The following is a 23,035-nucleotide window of genomic DNA, read 5'->3' as shown; positions in this document are numbered from 1 at the left end:
CTCACCAACAAAAATCAGAATTCGTTACTGTAATATTCAAGAAATTAGAAGCGCAAATATCCATAGACTGAATATATTTGTATATGATTTTAAATTTTTAATTCGACGTTCATTTTGTGTCTTCATTCGCGTTCTTCTCTCCACCGTGAAAACAGTCTCCGGCACCAAATCATGTCCGCGAAAGCCCGAAACTTCCGCCGCCGTGGCGGATACGACGGCGACGAAGAGGAAACCCCCACCACTAAGACAACCACCAATGGCACCGGCGCTAAACCTAAAACTCCTGCCCCCACCACCACCGCCACTAAGCCCAAAAAGAAAACCCTACTTAGTTTCGCCGACGACGAAGAAGATTCCGGCGAAAGTCCCTTCAATACGCCCTCCTCCAGACCCTCACGAATCACCAAGCCCTCCTCTTCATCGTCATCTTCTGCGCACAAGCTTACTTCTGGAAAAGACCGAATTGCCCCTAAAAAACCTTCAGTTACCTCTAATGTACAACCCCAAGCTGGTACTTATACAAAAGAAGCTCTCCTTGAGCTCCAGAAGAACACCAGAACCCTAGCAAGCTCTCGCCCTTCCGGGCCCAAACCCGGTCCTAAGCCCGGGCACATTGAGCCAGTGATTGTCTTGAAAGGCCTTGTGAAACCAGTTAGTGCGAGTAGTACTCAAAGAGCTGAAGCTGAGGAAAAAGGCCAAGAAAGTGACGAGGATAATGAAGTGGGTGTTGATCAATATGATGCAAAGACTATAGAAGCAATAAGGGCTAAGAGGGAGAGGCTACGTGAAGCTCGGCCTGCGGCACGAGACTATATAGCATTGGATGAAGGGGGTAATCATGGGGAAGCTGAGGGGTTGAGCGATGAGGAACCGGAGTTCCAGAGGAGAATTGGCTTCTTCGGGGAGAAAACTGATAGTGGGAGAAAAGGTGTGTTTGAGGATTTTGATACTAATGATAATGAAGATGATGAGGAGGACAAAATGTGGGAAGAAGAACAGGTGAGAAAAGGGTTAGGAAAAAGATTGGATGATGGCGGGTCTAATAGAGGGGTTATGAGTAGTAGTGTAACCAGTGCTACAGCTGCAGTTCAGAAGGTGAATCTTGAAACTTCAGCTGCAGGAGCCAGTAGTGTATATTATTCCTCAGTACAGAGTATTGGTGTCTCTGTTGGTGGTCCTACAATTGGAGGAGGAGTGGTTGGAGGCTTGCCTAGTTTGGATGCCTTGTCGATTTCAAAGCAGGCTGAGGTTGCTAAAAATGCTTTGTATGAGAGTATGGGAAGATTGAAAGTAAGTGTTTGTAAGTGCATTTCCTGGTACTTTTATTTTCAGCGATCAACCTAGCAGCCCGTATGTAGACGATGCATATTAGTTTAGCATATGTTTTAGACGCTAATACCTCTACTGTATAGGTCCTATGCTTTCTAGGAGTGGTTTAGTGTTTCAGAGATTTATACGTTCAGAAAATTATACAGTATTTCTAATACTTTTTATTTGTATTTGCATATTTTGGCATGAGATGAGTTTAAATGGAATAACATGGTCTATGAAGATTGATATGGACAACTCAAATTGTTTGGGATTGAGGCGAGTTGTTGTTGTAATGATCACTACAAGCAATCAATTGACTGTACCTCGACCCCAAGCTAGTTGGATTGGCTACATTACTCCTTTTGTAACATTCTGTTCTAGTTTCAATATTCAGAGGATTTATCATAGTTGACTATTTTTATGTGACCCTCTTCCTTTATCCTAGCTTGGAATTGACTATGCTTAAGAAGTTCACTTATGGGAAGAATAAACAATAAACAAGAATGAAAAATTGCACTTTCTTATGTGTTCTGAATACCAATTCCATGGATTAGCATTAGCTAGAGACATTTGATAAATGAAGTAGGTAATCTTTTTTTGATATTATGATATCTTGAGGCCGGGAAGATGGTTTTTGCTAAATCATTTTTTTCTCTTTCCTGACATTCTGTTGATAATCATGCAAGCATTGGTTTCATGGTATTACACAATGCTAGATTGGTATTCTCCTGAAATTATCTTCTGTTGATAATCATGCAAGCATTGGTTTCATGGTATTACACAATGCTAGATTGGTATGCTCCTGAAATTAGCTTTTGTGGTGTGATGTTGTTCATTTTCTGTGCACTCTTGTAAACTGTTTTTTGTTTGGCGTCTTTCCTCTGTCCTGGCTATGTTAGACTGTGATTTGGATCATGAGCCTGTCGGTTTACATTTATTTCAGTGGGGTTTTCATGATTTTTATAACTTTGAAACTGTTTATGGTAAATTTTACAGAGAACCATTGAGGTTCTGCATTTATGTTCATGGAGATATGGTGCCACGCCGATCCCGTGTGCACTAACGTAGGAATGTAAACTGAAAGCTACTGTCTCTACGCACGTAGTTTTTGAAAGGAGGGATGCACATGTGGTCAAAATTGCATTTACAATATCTTCTGTTCCCTATTCCAATTGATGCTGCAGTATTTGACCATCTTTTTTGTGTTGCCATGAGAGCTGTAGAACTATTAAAAATATTGCTCACAGAAAATTCAGAGCACACATGACCGAACATAACAGCATGTGTTGCATTCTAAAAAGTATAATGGATACATAGTTAACACTATTGTCATTTATCTTCCTTGTCAGGAGTCTCATGGCCGAACTGTGGCATCGTTGAACAAGACTGAAGAAAATTTATCTGCCTCATTGTCAAATGTCACTACGCTGGAAAATTCATTGTCTGCTGCTGGTGAGAAGTACATGTTTATGCAAAAACTTCGCGACTTTGTTTCTGTTATATGTACGCTTTTACAGGTATGGGTTTTCTGATTTATGAGTGGCATATTATGTGTTTCCATTTATATTCTGGGGCTGCTGTGGCAATACTCTCAATACGAGCATGCCAGTCTTTCATTTATTTGGTTTTAGGCAATTAAATTGAGAAAAGATGCCCCAGAAGGGTGATAAGTACCACTTGTAGTTGTAGATGTGTTGTCAGTTAATGGGAATTTGTCAGGATGGTCAATTATCAGTCACTGGATGCTTTCTGAAAATTAGTCCGTTAGGTGGTTCTAGCAGAGTCTGATGCTTTTTTAAGATCCATTTAATTATTCAGTGTTAGACATAGCGGTGTAGTGCAGCTTAGGTGCTTTGCCTTGCTAAAGCAGCTCTTCTTAGAAGTGCAGCCATGGCATAAAGCATGTGTCTTGGGTCCATGCTTGAAGAGGCATTACTATAAATAATAGATGTGGCTGTCAATTTATATTGGAAGGAAGTGTCATGGATGAATATCCATAAGAAAGTCACTGAATTTGAATAAAAAACTTAAAACTGCATCTATGCATCGCTATCTGAATATTAATTTGTTTTTGTAATTGACATGGCTTTTACTCTGTCACTTAGTTGCAATTCCCTCCCCCCCCCCCCCCCCTTCCCTTTTAATAGGCTATACAATGATTAGTTGTGTTTCTACTTTTATCTTGCATGCAAGATTTCTTTTTCTTCGTTTGTTCCTTGTTTCCACTAAAGTGCCAATGCTTGATATGTTTTTTTTATGAAGTTCAATGCTTGGTTATGTTTTTCGCCTTAGAAAAATTAATTCATTTTTGATAAGGATTTTTTTATTCTTTTCGTGATCAAGTAAGCTTCTTATTACTGTTTCTCTCTTTAGCGGCCACTAATACAATATCATACTATGTTTAGGTGAAAAATTAGTGGACTTTTAAGCTGTCTAAAGTTGGACTATTTGGTAGGATTATAGGGTAAAAATACCGAGGGCCGGTTTGTTTAATATTTTGAGAAGTTGAGTCTGCACACTCAATTTTTGAGCTTTTGCAGAAAGTGTTTGTTTGAGTTGTCCCAGAGAACTAAATCCTGTGTGCTAACTGTTAGGGTATTTTAAATCCTTACAGGATAAAGCTCCTTACATCGAGGAACTTGAAGACCAGATGCAGAAACTTCATGAAGAACGAGCAGAAGCTACCTTAGAAAGGAGAGCTGCTGATAATGATGATGAAATGAGGGAACTCGAAGCCGCTGTAAATGCTGCAAGACAAGTTCTAAGTAAAGGTGGGAGCAATGCGGCAACAATAGAAACTGCCACGGCTGCTGCTCAAGCTGCAACAGCATCCATGAGGAAAGGAGGAGATTTACCTGCAGAGCTAGATGACTTTGGTAGAGATGTGAATCTGCAGAAACGGATGGATACGACTAGAAGGGCAGAGGCTCGGAAATTAAGGAGAGTGAGAAATGATGTTAAGAGAATGTCAGCTATAGAACGTGACAGCTCCTATCATAAAATAGAAGGAGAATCTAGTACTGATGAAAGTGACTCTGAGAGTACGGCATATGAGTCAAGCCGTGATCAATTGCTTCAGGTTGCCGAGCAGATTTTTGGTGATGCACATGAAGAATACTCTCAACTGTCTGTGGTTGTTGAAAAGTTTGACAGATGGAAGAAAGATTATGCCTCAAGCTATCGCGATGCATATATGTCACTTAGTATACCTGCTATTTTTTCACCCTATGTAAGACTGGAGCTTCTGAAGTGGGATCCTCTACATGAAAATGCAGATTTTATGGATATGAACTGGTATGTGCACAACTAATTTTATTCAATTATTCTCAAGGATTATGACCTCAACCCTTTCCTTTCCAAGCTCGGTCCTTCCTTTTTGAGGATAGGAGCTTTGTGGCTTTATATTGTAGTCACAGAGGGCGAACGATTTATACTTGCCAATACTGATAATGCCAAGTGAAATATAGAAATTCCAGATGCTTTTTGCAATATAAATTGGTTTGAATTTGATGAAGTATTTGGCTCCATGCGAAGCAATCTTACGGAAGCAAGACATAAATGCTTCATTTCATCTCTCATGTGTTCATATTGCTAATTCCTTGAGATTTAATTCTCTTACCAACTATTTTTTTTAATTCCAGGCACTCTTTGCTATTCAATTATGGACTTCCAGAAGGTGAAAACGAAATAAACGCTGATGACGCTGATGCCAATCTTATTCCTCAGTTGGTGGAGAAACTTGCAATACCTATTCTACATAACCAGTTAGCAAATTGCTGGGATATGCTTAGCACTAGTGAAACAGAATGTGCTGTCTCTGCCATGAAACTGGTGTTGAGGTATGGCCCCTTTTCTAGCTCAGCCCTCAGCAATCTGGTTGCTGTGCTTCGTGATCGTCTAGCTGATGCTGTGGCTAATTTGAAGGTGCGTTCTTATCACCAGAGGCCAAAATTGCGTGCATAATTTTCAACACATTATTTTTAAGTATGGGTTTCTACACATCCAAGTGAAATAACTATTGGGAACAAGTTTTTCTAGAAAAATGCGACGAGACTAGGAATAGTAAAGTGGGGAGGAATGGAGTAAGATTGGCCCTCATCTTTTTTTGTTGGTAGTGAAGTCGTAAGTTTATGATGTGAAAAAGGATGAGAGGCTCCAATAGATTTAACACTTCTTTAATGTCCTTTAGTTAGTACTATAGGTTAATGCTCCTACACATTTTTGCATGCTGGTTTTGTTTAAACTGGATTGCTCATTTATATCTTCTGAACTTCTTTTGCAGGTACCAACGTGGGACACCGTCGTAATGAGGGCTGTACCTGATGCAGCACGTGTTGCTGCTTATAGGTTTGGCATGTCTATTCGTTTGATGAGGAACATATGCTTGTTTCATGAGATTTTTGCCATGCCTGTCCTGGAGGAGCTGGTTCTTGATCAACTCTTCAGTGGAAAGATTCTTCCTCATCTTCGAAGCATTCAGTCGAACATTCATGATGCTGTAACAAGAACTGAAAGAGTTGTCGCATCAGTACGCGGTGTCTGGGCTGGACCCAAAGTCACAGGGGATTGCAGGTACTGTTAATTTGAGTAGGTTATTTAGTTGGCATTCCATGTTCTCTAGTCTTCATCAGAAATTCCATCTTTAGATCTCTACTTGCCTTGAGATTGTTATTCTTAGCTTCATTACTTAACAATGCTAACTTGCCATATATTTGTTGGGGTGTGATATGAGTAGAAGAAAGATTTAAAGGAAATAGAAAATGGCGTGAAGTAGTCTAACTCTCTTGGGACTACTTTCTTGTCTGGCATATGGACAATTGGGTACAGTATCCCACATTGGTCGTTGTTCTAGTCTTGGCTAGGAGCGCGTGGTTACAAACTAGAGAAGAATTCTTTGTTCACCAATTATATAATACTACAGAAAGAGACATATTCTTTGGCGCTTTGACCTCCCAAAGCATGTATGTAATTCCATTATTCTTCTTTAGTAGGCAAATAGTAAACATGTAAGATATTGCCTTACCAAATGGGAGAAATAGAGAAGGTAAAAAGCAGAGGGGAAAAGATATATTATAGAAGCGAAAGGGTAAAGGACCAACTCATCTATGTTTATTTATTATAATTATAGTTACAGACATGCTTTAATGAAAAAACGAGCATCCTTTCCATGAAGCTGTAACTTCTATCACAGCTGTGAGCAAGTAATTTCGGTTGGTGGAATTTTGGGGAGTAACATGCTTGCGTCATATGGAGGAAAGTAAAATGGCTTCCATTATTTGTCCGGCCATGCCCTTCAAAAAACATTCCCTTTCCTTAATAGACTTGCTGTAACTCTAACATCCAAGAAATTCTTTGACATCTACTTTTGGAATCCAATTTTTTCATAAGTAAGAAATATTTTCTTTTTATTTTTTTGATAGGTAAGAAAATGAATTTTATCTAATGACGGAATTTTTTTCCTCTGATGTTAGTGCTACTAATTTGCTTCAAGGAATATAACAACCAGAAATAACTTTTGAAGTGCATGGCTAACTTGCTGTCTGAACTTGAATAGCTGAAGCTTAAGTTCCCTTGGTTTTAATAAGTAAAGCAGTGCTTGACTCTAGAATCTAAGACTTTCTGATGGGTGTTAGGTTCTCTAAACTCTGTGGTAGACACGAAAACCAAGGCTCTGTTTGGGACTTTTCATATCATGACAAGATTAATGCTAAGTTCAGATGGGGTGAAGACATGCTTGTACTTGTTAGTAGTACAATGAAATTGAAGAGTTCCCCAATACTACCTTAATCACTGACACCTTCCTCACGATGCTGTTTGTATAGATTCATAGTTTGATCAGAATCATGTTTCACTACAAATTTAACTTGTCTTGGCACCACAGAGAACTCATATAAGAAAAATCTACTTTTCAAAAGACTGACAAATAGGTCAAAAGTGATCGTTAAAATATCCTTTTCTTATTTAACTGTCACTTGTCAACTTTTGATAAGCCGAGTAAGAATGACTTGTCACCCCAACAAAAAAATCAATGCCCATTAACATGTAGGAGTCATCATATTCTGTTAGTAAGTAGAAAATTTATAATCGTCTCCTTTATTATTTATACTTTTGCTTATCAAAAAATAAGTTAAAAAAGAGAGTAGTCCAGTGGCTTATCAAAAGAAAGGGAGGGTAGTTCATGGTCAAAGTTAAGTACTAAAGCTCCAGGAACTTAAATATGAAGTAACTGGACTTGGTTGTCAGAATAGTCTGGCAGTCATCATTATGGCATATGCTGTGATGAGGTGTAAAGGGCAGAGAGCTTAGCAAGTGAGAGAGAAGATCAAATCTATTAGCTTATTCAAGGTTAAGATATATCTTATAAGTTATAACTTACCTTGTCAAAAAAATTTAACTTATAACTATATTACGGGTAAACTTATATTTGGTCATTTATGTGTACTTGTTCAGAGGCTTGTTGGCAAATGCCAAAATAAATCTTCTGACTGTCATGGTCTTTGTCGCCATTGCCATGTCATTTGCCGATCTTCCAAAAGTCATAAATGAATGGTAGCCGAAGAGAAGAGAGGGAAGGTGGCTCATTGTAGATTTTTGGGGGAGAAAGAAGAGAGGAAGAGATAAAAATCCATTCGTCTGTTTTCTCCCTTCATCTAGTTGGTGTTGACGGGGGTAGAATGTAGTCATTGTGATGATTTTTCAGCTGGTTGGTGGGAGAATGTTTATCTTTGACTCATCCATTTGTCTGGTTGTCTCTAGACATGTGGTTTACACATATGAGGTGATGTTTTTTTTTTTTCTTAAATAAGAGGGAAGGATTATATTGCAACCGCGTGTGTGGCCTAGCGGTCAATAAAGTTGGGATGAAAAATTTGTGGGAAGAGCAAGGCTCAAATCCTAGCCCAATGTTAAAAAATTGAGTGATTTTACCTTTACTACTTAAGCCTTGGAGGACAAAGTTACTCGGTACTTGTGTTTGTACCAATGTAGATGTACAGGGAAATAGTCTGAGGTGTGTGCAAGAACACTGGAAAGGAAAGAAAAAAGGGGTAACATCTTGAAGAGATCTTCATGTAGAAGAGATGGACTCTAGGAACTGGCAAAAAATCGTCAGCTCCTTCCATGATCAGTTTGTTTTATAAATATCTGATTTACGTGGTTTCTTGTGAAACTGTTTATTCTTTCAATCTTACTGATGTTCTTTAATCCGTTATCCGTGTGCAGTCCAAAGTTACGACCGTTGGTGGATTACTTGCTAAAACTTGGCAGAGTGCTCGAGAAGAAGCATTCATCAAGCAGTGGAGAGATAGATACGTCTAAATTTGCTCGTCGGTTGAAGAAGATGCTCGTAGAACTAAATCAATATGACTATGCTAGGGACATATCAAGAACCTTCAACATCAAGGAGGCCTTATGATCTCACTTGCTTTTCTTGGTTCCATTGTCTTGCATACAAAAGAGGGGGTGCTCTAGTTTTAGCAGTCTTCTACAATTTTGAGTTTGATGTCAATGCCTTTTTTTTTCTTTTTTTGCTTTTAGGTTTTTCACTGTTGTCACAAATTACCCTACTTTCAACACTGACAAGTGCAATGAAAACATGAAGCTGAAATTGTCTCATTACTAAATCATATGCAGGTTTATAGTAGGAATGCATGATTTTATCTCATTCTAGCCCTTCACGAACTAACTTGTTGATTTTTGGTTTACCTTAGTTGATTCTAACTTCAACATCAAACTTAGGAAATTTAGACGAAAAATTGTATAAAATTTGTATATAACATACAGAATGTATATATATACAAAAAATATATATTTTTTCGGCTATTATTTTGAGAGTAGCTATAATTTTTAATGTTTATGTTATAAAAATTATAAGATACAATTATGATTAGTCTCTTTGCTAACCGTGTAATTTAATGTCCTTTGGTAAGTAGACAAGTTTGCAATACTTGGAGTAGTTGTCAATGTTTAGTTGTATTTGCAAATATGGACTTGTAGTTGCTTATGCTTGAAAATGCACAAAACAATTGATAGCATCAATATTTTTCTGTCTCGGAGGGGAGACTTGGTGTAACTAGTAAAGTTGTTGTCATGTGACCAGGAGGTTACGGGTTTAAGCCGTGGAAACAATTTCTTGCAGAAATGTAGGGTAAGGTTGCGTATAATAGACCCTTGTGGTCCGTCCCTTCCCCGGACCCTTATGGTACAATAGCGGGAGCTTAATGCACTGAGCTGCTCTTTTAATATTTTTCTCTCTTGAATAATAAATACACACAACTACCGCTATTGCGACAAAAGTCACATTAAATCTAGTAACAAACCTATAAGATCAATTAAACATGTAGGAATCCACTTTGTCCTTTTTCTTCGGATTCTTGTACTATGCTTTTATTATTCTTATTTATGGGGTGTTTTTATTGTGATCTACCAGTCAAATAGAAGTTTGAAAAAAAAAACTATAACATCAAACCTAGTGGTCAACAATGTCTAACAAGTCAATACCAAAGTTCAAACTAAAAAAATGGGTGAAAAACATAACCTAGAAGGGTAGTTGAAAAGTTAAAAGATAAACCAATCTACTTACCTTTTTTTTTTCTTTTCCTTTTCCTTTTTCTTTTTTCACATGGCATTTGCTAGTATATAGTAATACAATTGCCTACAAACTATTTGGAGAGTCTTTAAAATTTCTAGCACAACATAGTTTTTGAGAAAATTAAAGAAAATATGACTTCACCACCATTTTCTAATGGAGTAACAGGCAAAGGTGGTCGGATTCTCATCGTCGGGGCGACCGGATTCATCGGACGATATATAGCACAAGCAAGTCTTGATGCTAATCGAAGAACTTATATTCTTATTCGATCATTCCCAGATTGTCATTCTAAGATTAAATTGATCAAAGCATTTGAGGATAAAGGAGCCATAACCTTGCACGTAAAAGTGTTTATCTGACTTAATTATTTGTTATTCTTCACTTTTTGATTTTCACAGGATGCATGCAATAATGAAATGTAGAAAAAGTTCTATTTGGTTTGTTTAATTGTCTTTTGTTATTTTTGATAATAGGGTGATATAAATGACCAAGATTATATGGAGGAGATGCTAAGGAAACATGAGATTGATATAGTAATATCAGCTGTAGGTGGTGATAGTATACTTGATCAACTTGCCCTTGTTCAGGCCATGAAATCTGTTGGAACTATTAAGGTAAATCTTTACAATATTTTCATTTTTCTCTCAAAAGAAAAGAGAGAAAAAGGTGTCTAAGTTTCATGAGATTTATACATTTAACATAATCGTATGTACATCAATCCATGCCTATTGTAAAAGTCAACGATACAAAAAGATTCCCCGTATATCATCTGTAACAAAACTATGAAAAAGAGTTAGCAATTCGGACCGTATTGTAAAGGTTTTTTAAACACAACAAGAAAAAGTAGGAAGCGATGTCCAAGAATGAAAAAAAGGGGTTAATGAATGAATACTTGTTATTGCTAATCAATAGTATAAGATACATGCGAGATACAACAATCTTGTTCAATATCTGCGCTTGATCAAATTACATATATACACTGACGGTGTAATTTTTTTATTTTTATTGTTATGCTTTATTAGTGTCTTTTAATATGTTGTAGCGGGTAAACTCATGTTTATGTTTTGTTTGAAATTAGAGATTTTTGCCATCAGAGTTTGGACATGAAGTAGACAGGTCAGATCCAGTGGAACCAGGGCTAAATATGTATAAGGAGAAAAGGAAAGTGAGAAGGTTGATAGAAGAGCTAAATATACCCTACACTTACATTTGTTGCAATTCAGTGGCTTCTTGGCCTTATTATGACAATAAACATCCTTCTCAAGTTCTTCCTCCTCTTGACCATTTCCAAATATATGGTGATGGCACTGTTAAAGGTACATTTATTCCCACCTCACTAAAATATTTACAAGGGAAATTAAGTTAAAATTGTCTTTTTGTGGTTCAACAATTTGTATGTTGATATATGTTTTTTCTAAAAATTTTATTTTATGGGATCATCACGGTTCGCTCTTCTTGAGAATCCATACATCCGTTATCAGTGTATGAACATCTATCTTTCCTTTTTTCGCCCCATGTCGCTACATTAGTTCATGAATTATGGCAAAAATTTTGTTCTAATGTACATCTTGTCGAACAACTTCTTGGGATGGTGTTTTTTTTTCTTTTTCATTTTGACTATAATTTTGAGCTAAATGAAAGGAATAGAGATTTATATTGCCAACCCCAACTTGCTTGGGACTAAGGCGTACAAGTTGTTGTTATTATTGTTGCTGTTTCTTTTTTACTAAAATTTCTGTTGAATGGAAATTTTGGTATACCTTCCCTTCTTCTTCTTTTTTTTGAGAAATATCTCAATTAATTGTTTCACTCTTATTTTTTCTTCTTTTCATCAATTCACTCATTGCTATCTTTATACTTTGAAAATTGCAGCTTATTTTGTGGCTGGTCCTGATATTGGAAAGTTCACTATCAAAGCAGCAGAAGACTATAGAACTGTGGACAAATGTGTACATTTTCGACCACAATGCAACTATTTTAACATGAACGAACTTGCTTCTCTTTGGGAAACTAAAATTGGTCGAACATTACCTAAAATCACAATTACTGAAGATGCACTTTTAGCTGTTGCTGCAGGTTTATACTCTTTAACAACCCTATCGTATCCCCTCTGTTCGATTTTATATGACACTATTACTATACTATTATCAGGAAATAGTTTTAACGGTATGTTTCAACCAAGTAAATCATAAACTTTTACAAATCTTTACATGCGATTCACTCACTTTGGAAAGAATGAACGTATGTACGTAGAGGCAGATCCATAATTTTTTGTTTATGGATTCTGAATTAATTTTTTTTTAAAATTTATTTACTGGGTTCTGAATAGATTATTTGTATATATTAAATAAATATTTAACACAAATATAAAGTTTGAGCAAAAGTTACTGGGTTCTGCGAAATCCATAACGACCATTGTGGCTCCGCCCCTGTATGTACGTAGTATATATATATATAAACACACACTCTTACATTCATACTCCTAACTTTTACCATTTTTTTCCTAACTTTTACCATTTTTTTGAAGGATGGAAGAAATATATGCAAAGAAATGAGCATAATTTGCATCTCGAGCATATGTTATACTTGTCAACAAATAACACACTCATTTGTCAAATTTATATGTTGTCATTTTGCAGAGAATATCAACCCCAAAAGTGTAGTTGCAGCTCTAACACATGAAATTTTCATAAGGGGATGTCAAATTGAATTTTCAATTGATGGCATAAAGGACCTTGAAGTTTGCAATTTGTACCCTAATGAGTCCTTTCGCACCATTGATGAGTGCTTCAATGATTTCTTTTTAAGAATGGATGAGATGTGCATCAAAATGCCTATTAACTAGACTAGTTTGCAATTTTTGCTATTTCAATCCAGCTATCTTGTCCTTTTATTCTAAACTTATGTTGAAAGACATTTTTCTTTCTCCATTTTTCATGAGTAAAACAGTTATTTTCTTTTTTACTTATTTTTAGGTAATATTTGCCCTAATTTTCGATGTAATATTTTCCTTTTTTTATGCAATTCATTTAGTAGCTTTTTCGTGTTTTTTTCTGCCTTCACCATATGCCTATAATGTAAAAACAATTCTCCAACTAATGATTTTTTTAACTATGGATATGAAAGCTTTAAGCCTCGATTTTTTTGTAGAAATGACACCAGGTAGCACTCAAAAGAACTGTTATTTAGGAATTAGTCAATGCGTCCTGAATTTCAGTTTTCCGATTCTATTTTTCGGGACACAAATGCCCTAAATTGTCCTGAAATTAAGATTTTTCGTTTAAAATTTCAAAACAATATAAGTACGCTAATCCCTAAATAGAAAGGTAACTTGAATTAGCATTCGGACTATGAACCATTGTCACTCGTTAAGGCTCCATCTCGCCTTATTTATTACTACTAAGTTCAGGAAAATCAAAATTTGCATTAAGTTATTTGTGCACCTACCCCATTTTTCTTCCAAGTAAGCAGTAAACTGAATTCTATAAAGATAAACATGTAATTTCTCCTACAAAGAACAAGGCTAAGGAGTTGAAATAGAAAGGAGTCCAGTCTAAACAAGCGTAGCAGAGAAAATAGTATGAAAATTCTATATGTTTGTGATTTTCCTTTCACTGTCACCCAAAGTATATAAGGACAATAATTTTCAGCAAAGATCAGAGTTTCATTTCACAGTACAATAAACAAAGATGTCGAACGCCATCATATAATTGATAGAGCAGAGAAAATATGCACAATGTTGGTATAGCTATTGTGTTACATAATCTATTACCAGAATACAGCAATCTTGTGGATGATATACACAGTTCACAAGATTAGACAAACCTGGTTCAGACGATTTTAAATATACAAAATCGGATAAAACAATACTCCTATGTTGTTGTGGTGACATGACTCAATAAAACTGCATTCACCATCTAAATTGTTTGTCTGATCGAAGGACAAGCTCGGGGAAACTAACCTTCTTGCTGATAGAAGTAACTACACATCATTTACAAGCAAACGCTCTTCTATAAATACACGGCAAATGGGACACCTCTTGCACTTGTCACAACAGGTGCTGAAAAAGAATGATCAGTTATAATAATCAGATTAGAATTTCTTTTAGCAGAAAGCGTTATATGAGAAAGAAATGAGATATTAATTTTCCTTCAATATGGGATCTGCTCTAAACGGTAGATATTTCAAATATCGTATATCACAGAAAGAACGTAAATCGGACTGTAGAAAAGGAGTAGCACGAGGGGTTTAGCCGTTTACCTGCAGAGGATGTGATGCCGACAAGGAAGGAGAAGAATATTTATCTGTTCCTCGAAGCAAATTCTGCATAAAATTTTTTCCTGCCAAAATGATTCACATGTAAATGACTCAGCAGATGACAGTACTGATTGAAGAACAAGCATTAAATAGTTTTGGTTGTGCAGGGTTCTTCGGAAAGTGTAAATATCCACACTAATTCCAGAAACATGATGAATTCGTGAGGATAAGGAACAACATTTAGAAACACTAATTAAGGTACTTATAAAGAAAAACACTAATTAAGGTAATGCAAGCTAATTCCTCCTTTCTAACACTTCACGTATTTGTTAAAGAAGGCTAGATTTCTTTTAAAGTATCCCATGATAATAAAAGAAATATAAAGTGGACAGTTTTCTTCCTCTTATTGCTGAATTTGTCGAGAGAATATAATGCATCAACTAGATAGTCTTCTTTATAACAACATTTCACTATAACGGTCAAATTTTCTCTAGAACCAATATTTCATGTTATGTTATAATATATGTTCTCTATAACAGCGCTTCGCTTTAGCAGCCAAAAAATATTGGAACAAACGCTACTGTTATAGAGAGGCTTGACTGTATTAGCAATATTTTGACGTAATCTTACATTTTGAAGCCTTTCGAACTCATCTTGTTTTGATTTTGTGATCTCTGATTGCTCACAAAGTGCTGCTTGCAGTCTCCATATCTGAGATAACAATAACCAATTATGGATTAGGGTACAATGGTAGCAGAGGAAGGATGCAATAGTATGACGAAAAAGCTAACCATCTCAAGGAGCACTAAAGAAACCAAAAAAGAGGCAATAAGAAAAGAGAAGCAACCTCTTCAGCAAGCTTCACTTTAGGCATTTGCTTTACAGTATCAGGTGAGAAAGTATCGTACCTAAAATAGCAATCAGAAGACGCTGAGATGATAAATCAGTGGAAGTATTATTGGTTAATGCAGCACTGCATGTACAACTTCAAGCAAGAGTTACATGTGTAGGATAGCGAAGATAAATTCGCCAACATCAAAAAGTGAACTTGATCTGGAATCACGATAGACCAACGAGGTTTTAAAATAGGATAACGATTCCCACTAAGGTGCTGGCAATAACCTCAAGGCATATTAGAGCGGACCAAGTAAATAATAACTGTCATATTATTTACAAGATCTCCGGCGGCACTTACAAGATTACCATGGTCCTCTAAGAGAATTCGGCAAAAAAATTATAAGCAATAAGTCATTTTAGAATCTTTTTATTGACTAATAGTCCTTCTCTTACAGTATTTATACTTACCCATGCATTTAAATCCATTTTCATGATAAATATCCTATTGCTTTTGTAATCTCAAGGTTCTTTTTTCATCAATAATTCACTCATCTAGTTCTTGTTTGGTATGCGACTATCGTCTCACAGGATAAACATTCATCAATGTGCTGTACAGAACTGCAAAAGTTGCAAGTATAAACAGCAGCAGAACACTAACCCAGATGTCCCAGCATAATATAAACGAGCTTGTTCCTCTCGACTTCCTTCATCTATTGACCACCAACCTAAAAACCTGTACCAATAAGATCAACACAAAGAGACAAGCACACGGAAATGAGTGGACCTATACAATGCTCGAAAGGATCAGAAGTTGCACAGTTTGACCTTGCTATCATTACCTTGACCCGTGATGCATTAAACCGAAAGAATCACGAATGAACGAAGATATCCTAAAATAGCTTCCGACACCAGCTTCACCATCAACCAAAAGAATAATTTTCTCCACAAGTCTATAGACAGAGAACAAAACACCAGCTCCTTGCAGTAGGAAAAGAGGGATAAACAGTACGGGAATTGGGATAAATCTAGCACTTGGTGGGGTCCCCTGTAACCAAAATGTGTTAGTTGCAAACGTGATTAACTAATTGTAAAACTGAAAGTAAAACTTCGTACAGCCTTCGCACCGCTAAGCGCATGAAAAGCAATATCTGGAAACAAACAATAGGAATTTTCATCACATGACCGCCAATGTCTTGTAAATTGCATATTTCATTTTGTTGATCATCTTCATCCAAAGATCCCAGAAATCCACTATTCCAGTTAAGATATCTCATGCTTGATGTAGAAGAGCTGGGTGTACGGAGACTTGAATGTCTGTGGATTGCAGGGTTGTACCATTTTGTGCAGATAATAAATGCAAAACATTCTGCGACACTGAACGCCAACAACGATACAAGTTTAGCAAGTAATTAGGCGCAAGTAACTATCACGCACAATAAGTGGGAGTTTTCTGTACCCGTAGTTAATGAATAAATCCCACCACCCAAGAGCAGCAACATCTCCTGCAATTCATAGCAAATGAACTTGATTTTGCGACTTAGACAAACTGATAAGAATGTTGCTACAGATATAAAAATAAGACGAGACGAAGCAAACATTGCAATTTTGGCCACACAAATTCAATGAAAGAGTCAAATAATTACCACATATCTTTAGAAGAGTAAATGTTGTTGCCGCTATGAAGAAGACCATAGAGATTGCAACCCAAAAGTGCTGAGACATAGATAACAAGATGACTTTCAGAAACTACCAATCCACAGATATTAGCGCAAACTGCATGTTACACCAATCAATCACATTTTCAAACAACTTTCACATTAACAGGATGAAACACAATCAACAAAAGGCACATAACACCAGACTGCATATAGCGGCAAAACGTATTTATTAAAAGTCCGGTTAAAAGATATAATCAAGTATGTTTATTCCTGATAAGCATAACTCCTCAACATAAACTATTGTTCAATCCTACTTTCACCAGTGAGGAGAGAGCAGTCAACCTCTTGAATATTATGGTAAGAAAAGATCCAGAACTTAAGAGTTCACTTCCTTTTAAACTCCATAAAATATTCCTTTACGCTCTTTTGTTTCCACAGTTATGCAAGTGAACAAATAAGCTTTCTCAGCTAGTCAATCTAAAAGGTATCAGTGGCTATTAACATCATATTCCTCCTAGTAGATAAACTACAAGAAACGACATGACTGCTAACTGTCGGTTTTTTATTTAATAAAAAAGAATAGGAGCTCTATACTTACGGGAAGGGTCTCCCATATAGCCTCATCACTCATGCTTTCTTCATCTCCGGGCATCAGAGCCCTGCACATTCTGAACATGAGGAAAAGTGCAAAAGGAATTAGATACACGTCAAAAACCAAGACCAATTTTTCCTGCTCTAAAAGTATGCTGCAAAAAGCATATTTTTGGAAACGTTATCTCATATCTCTTTATTCCAAAAATAACTCAACACTGCCACCAGATGGTTTAAAGGTCAGCATTTCTTGGCAGAATAAGTATCTTACCTAACATTATCAACCAAGATAGCAATTTCAAGTGCTAGCAGGGGAAAGAACACAATCTTCAAACTTACAGCTGCAATTGACCAAAGTTCACAAATAAGTGGCGCTGGCTGCTGCGTATATGAACTAGCATTGCATATCAAATTTAAAGAGAGAAAGTTAAGCAGTAGTCGTTTATTGACTCCTTGTTTATTAGAGAACTAACATTGCATATCAAACACTATTATGAATCAACAAGAAGGCATCAAACGGTTAGCTGTAAATGCATCAGGTAATGATGTTCAAAGGAAATTTTCTTGTTTACCGTAGGTGCTGTCGAGATGAATAGAAAGAAGTAGTTCAAAAGCAACAAGCAGCGGTGTCGCCATGACAGCATGAAATGGTGCCCACTGTTTATGAAGGAAGGTGTGCTTCTATCACTATATAGCTTTTTGACAATATACAAACAACATTGACTGGCACATGAAACGTTGAATCTAAAATCGGAAAAGTTAATGGTCATACATGTCGATCATGAGGGATTGACGGAGCAGGTAATGAGAATCTACCCCTTGCTACAACCACATGAAACAACCAAAGTGGAACGAAAACGACCCTGAAAAATGAACAAAGGTGAGAACAAACTGTAATTATACTGCTTTTTTTTTCTGTGAAGAAAGTAATTATACTACTTAAGAGAGTAGGGGCTTCAATATAAGGCAATACTTAGAAACTCATTTCCCTGTAAACTGCAAATGATATAATTATAATGCAGAAGAAAACAGAGTACAACCATATGACAAGGTCCCGAGAGAGGTGCTCTGGCGATGCTTGGAGGCTAAAGGGATCCCAATAGCCTACATTAGGGTGATTAAGGACATGTATGACGAAGCTAAGACTCGGGTTAGGGCAGCGGGAAGAGACTCGGAACACTTTCCGATTATGATGGGGTTGCACCAGGGATCAGGTCTTAGTCCATTCCTATTTTCCTTAGCGATGGACGCATTGACGAGACACATTCAAGGTGAGGTGCCATGGTGTATGTTATTTGCGGATGACATAGTTTTAATTGACGAGACGCGGGGTGGTGTTAACGAGAGGCTGGAGGTTTGGAGGCAGACCCTAGAGTCTAAGGGTTTCGAGTTGAGCAGGACCAAGACGGAATACATGGAGTGCAAGTTCAACAACGATACCCAGGAAGGGGATATGGAGGTGAGGCTTGATACGCAAGTCATTCCCAAGAGAGCTAGTTTCAAGTATCTTGGATCTACAATACAAGGTAACGGGGAGATTGATGAAGATGTCACGCATCGTATTGGAGCAGGATGGATGAAGTGGATGCTCGCTTCCGGTGTCTTGTGTGATAAGAATGTGCCGCTGAGACTTAAAGGTAAGTTCTACAAGGTTGTAGTTAGACCGACTATGTTGTATGGAGCAGAGTGTTGGCCGGTCAAGAACTCTCATACCCAGAAGCTAAAAGTAGCTGAGATGAGGATGTTGAGGTGGATGTGTGGGCATACCCGGTTGGATAAGACTAGGAATAAAGTTATTCGGGAAAAGGTAGGAGTGGCCCATGTGGAGGATAAGATGCGGGATGCGAGGTTGAGATGGTTCGGGCATGTTAAGAGGAGAAGTACAGAAGCCCCAGTTAGAAGGTGCGAACGGTTAGCCTCGGTGGGTAGCAGGAGGGGTAGAGGTAGGCCTAAGAAGTCTTGGGGAGAGGTTATTAGGCGGAACATGGCGCAGCTGGAGCTGACTGAGGACATGGCCCTAGACAAGAAGGTGTGGAGGTCAAAAATTAGAGTAGAAGGTTCGTAGGTAGTCGAACGTTTCTCTTTGTCTTACTCAGTTCGCTGGCATTAGTGTTAGTATGATATCTTTTATTCATAGATGGCTATTACTACCTAGAGTTTGACTGCATTCTTGGTTTCGATCTTATTTCATCTTATTGTTATTCCTACTTGTTGTAATTACCTTTTCTTTTTCAGTCGTTCTCTAGCCGAGGGTCTATCGGAAACAGCCTCTCTGCCCTTCCAGGGGTAGGGGTAAGACTGCGTACATCTTACCCTCCCCAGACCCCAATTGTAGGAAACTACTGGATTTGTTATTGTTGTTGTTGTTGTTACAGAATACAGAGTACAAAAACAACAAGATTAATAAATAAGAGCTAAGATTCATGCAGCAAAGGCTGTAATAACTTGTTCTTATATTTCTCGGATACCTCTCTTCCTCTCAATACACATACATATGGACACTCACACACACACAGAGACACGCATGCGTGTGTGCGTGTGCGCGTATTGCTGTTTCCAGCTATTAGAATAGTTATATTAAAAGGCCAAAAATAGAAAAATGGAAGAAAAACACCCTACTTTCAATGATTTCAGCATATTGAGAAATCCAAATTTGCATGAGTTTTCAGTATTTCCAATCAAGGAATGCAGAAACTCTTATAGTTATTGAGAATTTTGATGTTTGGGGTCCAAGATGCTTTCCTGAATGATTAACCATATAGTCGAAGGTCGTGGATGCACTTGCGTAACTTCTCATCACTAAACACGGAAAAGTGGCATAAAAGAGTACATTTGGAAGATTGTGGATATGTTGAGCCTTAGAGGCACAAGCCAACCTGTAGTTTTATATAACATTGATGATCTTGTATTTGCGGACTAGAACCAGTCTTTTGAGGCACTTATCAAAAAGATACTCTGAAATGCTCCGAGATCGAGGTCTCATTGCCGAAGAAGACCTTGGCTAATTCAAGTAGCCTTCGCTTTGTTATCTTCCTATAGTATATCCATTCCAACCATCCTACTTTAATTTGCTTCTTACATCTTAATGTATCATGCCATTCTCTTTGAAGATTGAGCTTAATATCTGAACTATCTGCATGTACCCACTACAATCCTATCTAGCCTCCCTTACCTTTATTTTTCTTTTGAAGGAAAAACTTACCGTGCATATATTCTTCTCAACTTACTTCACAATTTCAAATTTTGGTTGACTTTCTCGGTTAATAAACAAAATATCATCTATAAATAGTATACAACATAGAACCTTTATCTACATACTATCAGTTAACTCATCTATAACTAAAGTAAACAAGTACGAATTCAAGGCATATACCTAGTGTACATGAGAAACTCCTCTATATCTCATTCCTTTATTCGCACACTTGTGATTGTCCTTTTGTACATATCCTTTATGACATTTATCTTGTTGTAACGAATTTCTTTCTTCTTAAGCACCCACCAAAAAAAAAACTTTCTTGGTACTTTCATATGATTTTTTTTCATTAATTATCTTAGCATAAACATAGAATATCTTAAATCTACCAATTACAAATTCAAACAGGCTCTACATATAGTCAAGAATGAACTCTAATGATAAAAAAGCTAATTTGTCACGAAGACTTGGACCAATCTTCCTCTCACTAATGCTGCTGCTACAGTGCCTAACGAATCACTCATAATTGCCCAAAAACCGCAATCAACATTATCAGAAATGTCTAGTTGCAAATACACCCCTCTTTCTATACGCGCAATTTACAATATAATGGTAAGCACATCATCCAAAATCCTAAAGTTGCTACCTTTTTTTAAGCTCAACAATGACACAAAATGCATTCCAATTTTATTTTCCAACAATGGAAATTCATGCTTCTAAGTTAATAAGCACTTATTACAAACTAGCACAACATAGATTCAAAGTACTCAACAAGAACGCTACTCTTAGCAAGTCATTTGGATAAATTCAGACAAAAGACCTTCACTTTATCCACAAAAATCCTTACTTTATCAGCACATGATTAATCTCACAAACGATTAAAACTTCCTCCATTCCCTCAAGATAAAATATTTTCTACAAATTGGTCATGAAATATGAAATTACCAAAATCATTAACCAAAAAGCTTCCAAATTTCTAGAATTCAACAATTTAAAAACTCAGAAAATTCCCAAAAATGCTGAATAATACAGAAAATAAATACTGGCAAAAGTAAAGACATACCACCAAGGATAATGAAAGGCTTGATCAAGCTTGAGAACAAGAAGCAAAGTGAAACAAAAAGGCAATCCATGAGCTGCTACTGCTTGAATAGATTTCAATACTCTCCTAATTCCACTCATCACTTCCCCAAAATTCTGAAAACCCAATTTAACTCCTTTTTTTCACAAATAAAAAAGAACCCCACGTTCGAGATGTCAAAGAGTAATAACAGTAAATAAAGGGAAAGAAAACAGATTTTCAAGAACAGACATGGGAAAGAAAACAGATTTCACTCCTTTTTGGAGTTTGAATATAAGAAAAGAAAAGAACAGGAACAAGACAGGACAGAGCAACGTTAATTGCGAGAGAACTTTATTACACAGACTTGGCTTTCACGCCAAAACGCCGCTCTTTGTTGTCTTATTGCCCCCACAGCCGACGTGGTAACATATTCCGAGAACTAAAAATTACGAATTTGCCATATTTTTACCAAAAAAATGTATACTCCATTCAAGATTGATAGTAACTCCGTTTTAAGTTATGTGAACTTATTTGACTGAGCACGTAATTTAAGAAAAGAGATAATACTTTTGAATTTCTGGTGTAAATTGAGGCACATATATTTTATGTAATTATAAATCATTACGTAAAGGTAAATTATTTCCAAATAAGGAAAGATGTCATTCTTTTTGGTACAGACTAAAAAAGAAATAAGTTCACATAAATTGAAACAGAGGGAGTAATTGTTATAAAATAAAAACCGTAAACTAAATAAACCAAAGACAAGTATAGAGAGAGATTGATATATTATTCAAATTTCAAACTTATGTACATAATGAACTGAAAACTCATGTTAGGCTTTTCAGGAAGCAGCTACAAGGCTTTTCTTCAGCTGCATGTAAGCTGTCTGCATGAGTTGCGTGCAACCTGCCTGTTTAATAAGAAGCTGCTGCAAATAATTTCACTGAGCTGCTTGTAGATAAATTTCAACAGAGTACTAAATGGATAATCTTCTTCAGGAAGATTATCTATAGCGGAGTAATAAATGGACATCCACAATATAATTATTTTCATAACACTCTTCCTTGGATGTTCATTAAAAGGTATTGTGCCTCATTAAAACCTTACAAGGTAAAACCTAGTGGGAAAAATCCTAGTGAAGGAAAAAGAGTACACATATTTAGTAATACGCATTTCTAGTTGCCTCATTAAAAAACTTATAAGAAAAACCCAGTGAAAAAAAATCTTAGTAAGAAAAAAAGAGTACATCGTATTTTTAACTCCCCCTGATGAAAATCTTATTTTAAATATTTGAGTCTCCGCATTCCAATCTTGCATATCATCTTCTCAAAAGTTGAAGTTGACAAAGATTTAGTGAATAAATTTATCGGGTTGTCACTTGAACAGATTTGTTACACATAAATGTCACCATTTTTCTGAATATCGTGTGTGTAGAATAATTTTGGTAAAATGTGCTTCGTTCTATCTCCTTTTATAAATCCTCCCTTCAATTGGGCTATGCATGCATCATTGTCTTCGTATAAAATTATGGGTCT

At 36.6% G+C, this 23,035-nt stretch overlaps 3 protein-coding genes across 5 annotated transcripts; 2 read left to right on the top strand and 1 right to left on the bottom strand.

Annotated features, from left to right (window-relative positions):
* The first annotated feature begins 42 nt into the window (after nt 1-42).
* On the top strand, nt 43-8,925 carry LOC104107266 (transcriptional repressor ILP1). The gene is made up of 6 exons (XM_009616018.4): nt 43-1,290; nt 2,661-2,828; nt 3,926-4,605; nt 4,953-5,235; nt 5,594-5,883; nt 8,533-8,925. The coding sequence occupies exons 1-6, from the start codon at nt 172-174 to the stop codon at nt 8,723-8,725; spliced, it is 2,733 nt and encodes a 910-aa protein (XP_009614313.1). The 5' UTR covers nt 43-171; the 3' UTR covers nt 8,726-8,925.
* A 1,041-nt stretch (nt 8,926-9,966) lies between these two features.
* LOC104107265 (leucoanthocyanidin reductase-like) lies at nt 9,967-12,869 on the top strand. 2 transcript variants are annotated; one of them, XM_009616015.3, is made up of 5 exons: nt 9,967-10,248; nt 10,375-10,515; nt 10,980-11,217; nt 11,774-11,977; nt 12,541-12,869. In XM_009616015.3, the coding sequence occupies exons 1-5, from the start codon at nt 10,033-10,035 to the stop codon at nt 12,744-12,746; spliced, it is 1,005 nt and encodes a 334-aa protein (XP_009614310.1). In that variant the 5' UTR covers nt 9,967-10,032; the 3' UTR covers nt 12,747-12,869. The 2 variants fall into 2 exon arrangements, with proteins under 2 accessions (XP_009614310.1, XP_009614312.1); XM_009616017.3 differs by having other exon boundaries at nt 9,968-10,242.
* Nucleotides 12,870-13,581: 712 nt separating this feature from the next.
* On the bottom strand, nt 13,582-21,884 carry LOC104107264 (uncharacterized). 2 transcript variants are annotated; one of them, XM_009616013.4, is made up of 14 exons: nt 21,501-21,884; nt 18,017-18,107; nt 17,817-17,901; nt 17,516-17,585; nt 17,252-17,321; nt 16,639-16,708; nt 16,452-16,497; nt 16,120-16,369; nt 15,835-16,040; nt 15,654-15,728; nt 15,006-15,066; nt 14,789-14,869; nt 14,162-14,241; nt 13,582-13,961 (listed from the first exon to the last, which is right to left on the bottom strand). In XM_009616013.4, exons 1-14 carry the CDS (start codon nt 21,617-21,619, stop codon nt 13,883-13,885), a joined length of 1,383 nt encoding a protein of 460 aa, XP_009614308.1. In that variant the 5' UTR covers nt 21,620-21,884; the 3' UTR covers nt 13,582-13,882. The 2 variants fall into 2 exon arrangements, with proteins under 2 accessions (XP_009614308.1, XP_009614309.1); XM_009616014.4 differs by lacking the exons at nt 17,817-17,901; nt 18,017-18,107.
* Between the last annotated feature and the right edge of the window lie 1,151 nt (nt 21,885-23,035).

This window comes from Nicotiana tomentosiformis, chromosome 10, assembly GCF_000390325.3.
Source record: "Nicotiana tomentosiformis chromosome 10, ASM39032v3, whole genome shotgun sequence".
NCBI classification, from domain to species: domain Eukaryota; kingdom Viridiplantae; phylum Streptophyta; class Magnoliopsida; order Solanales; family Solanaceae; genus Nicotiana; species Nicotiana tomentosiformis.
This window is presented reverse-complemented; position numbering and strand designations above follow the sequence as displayed.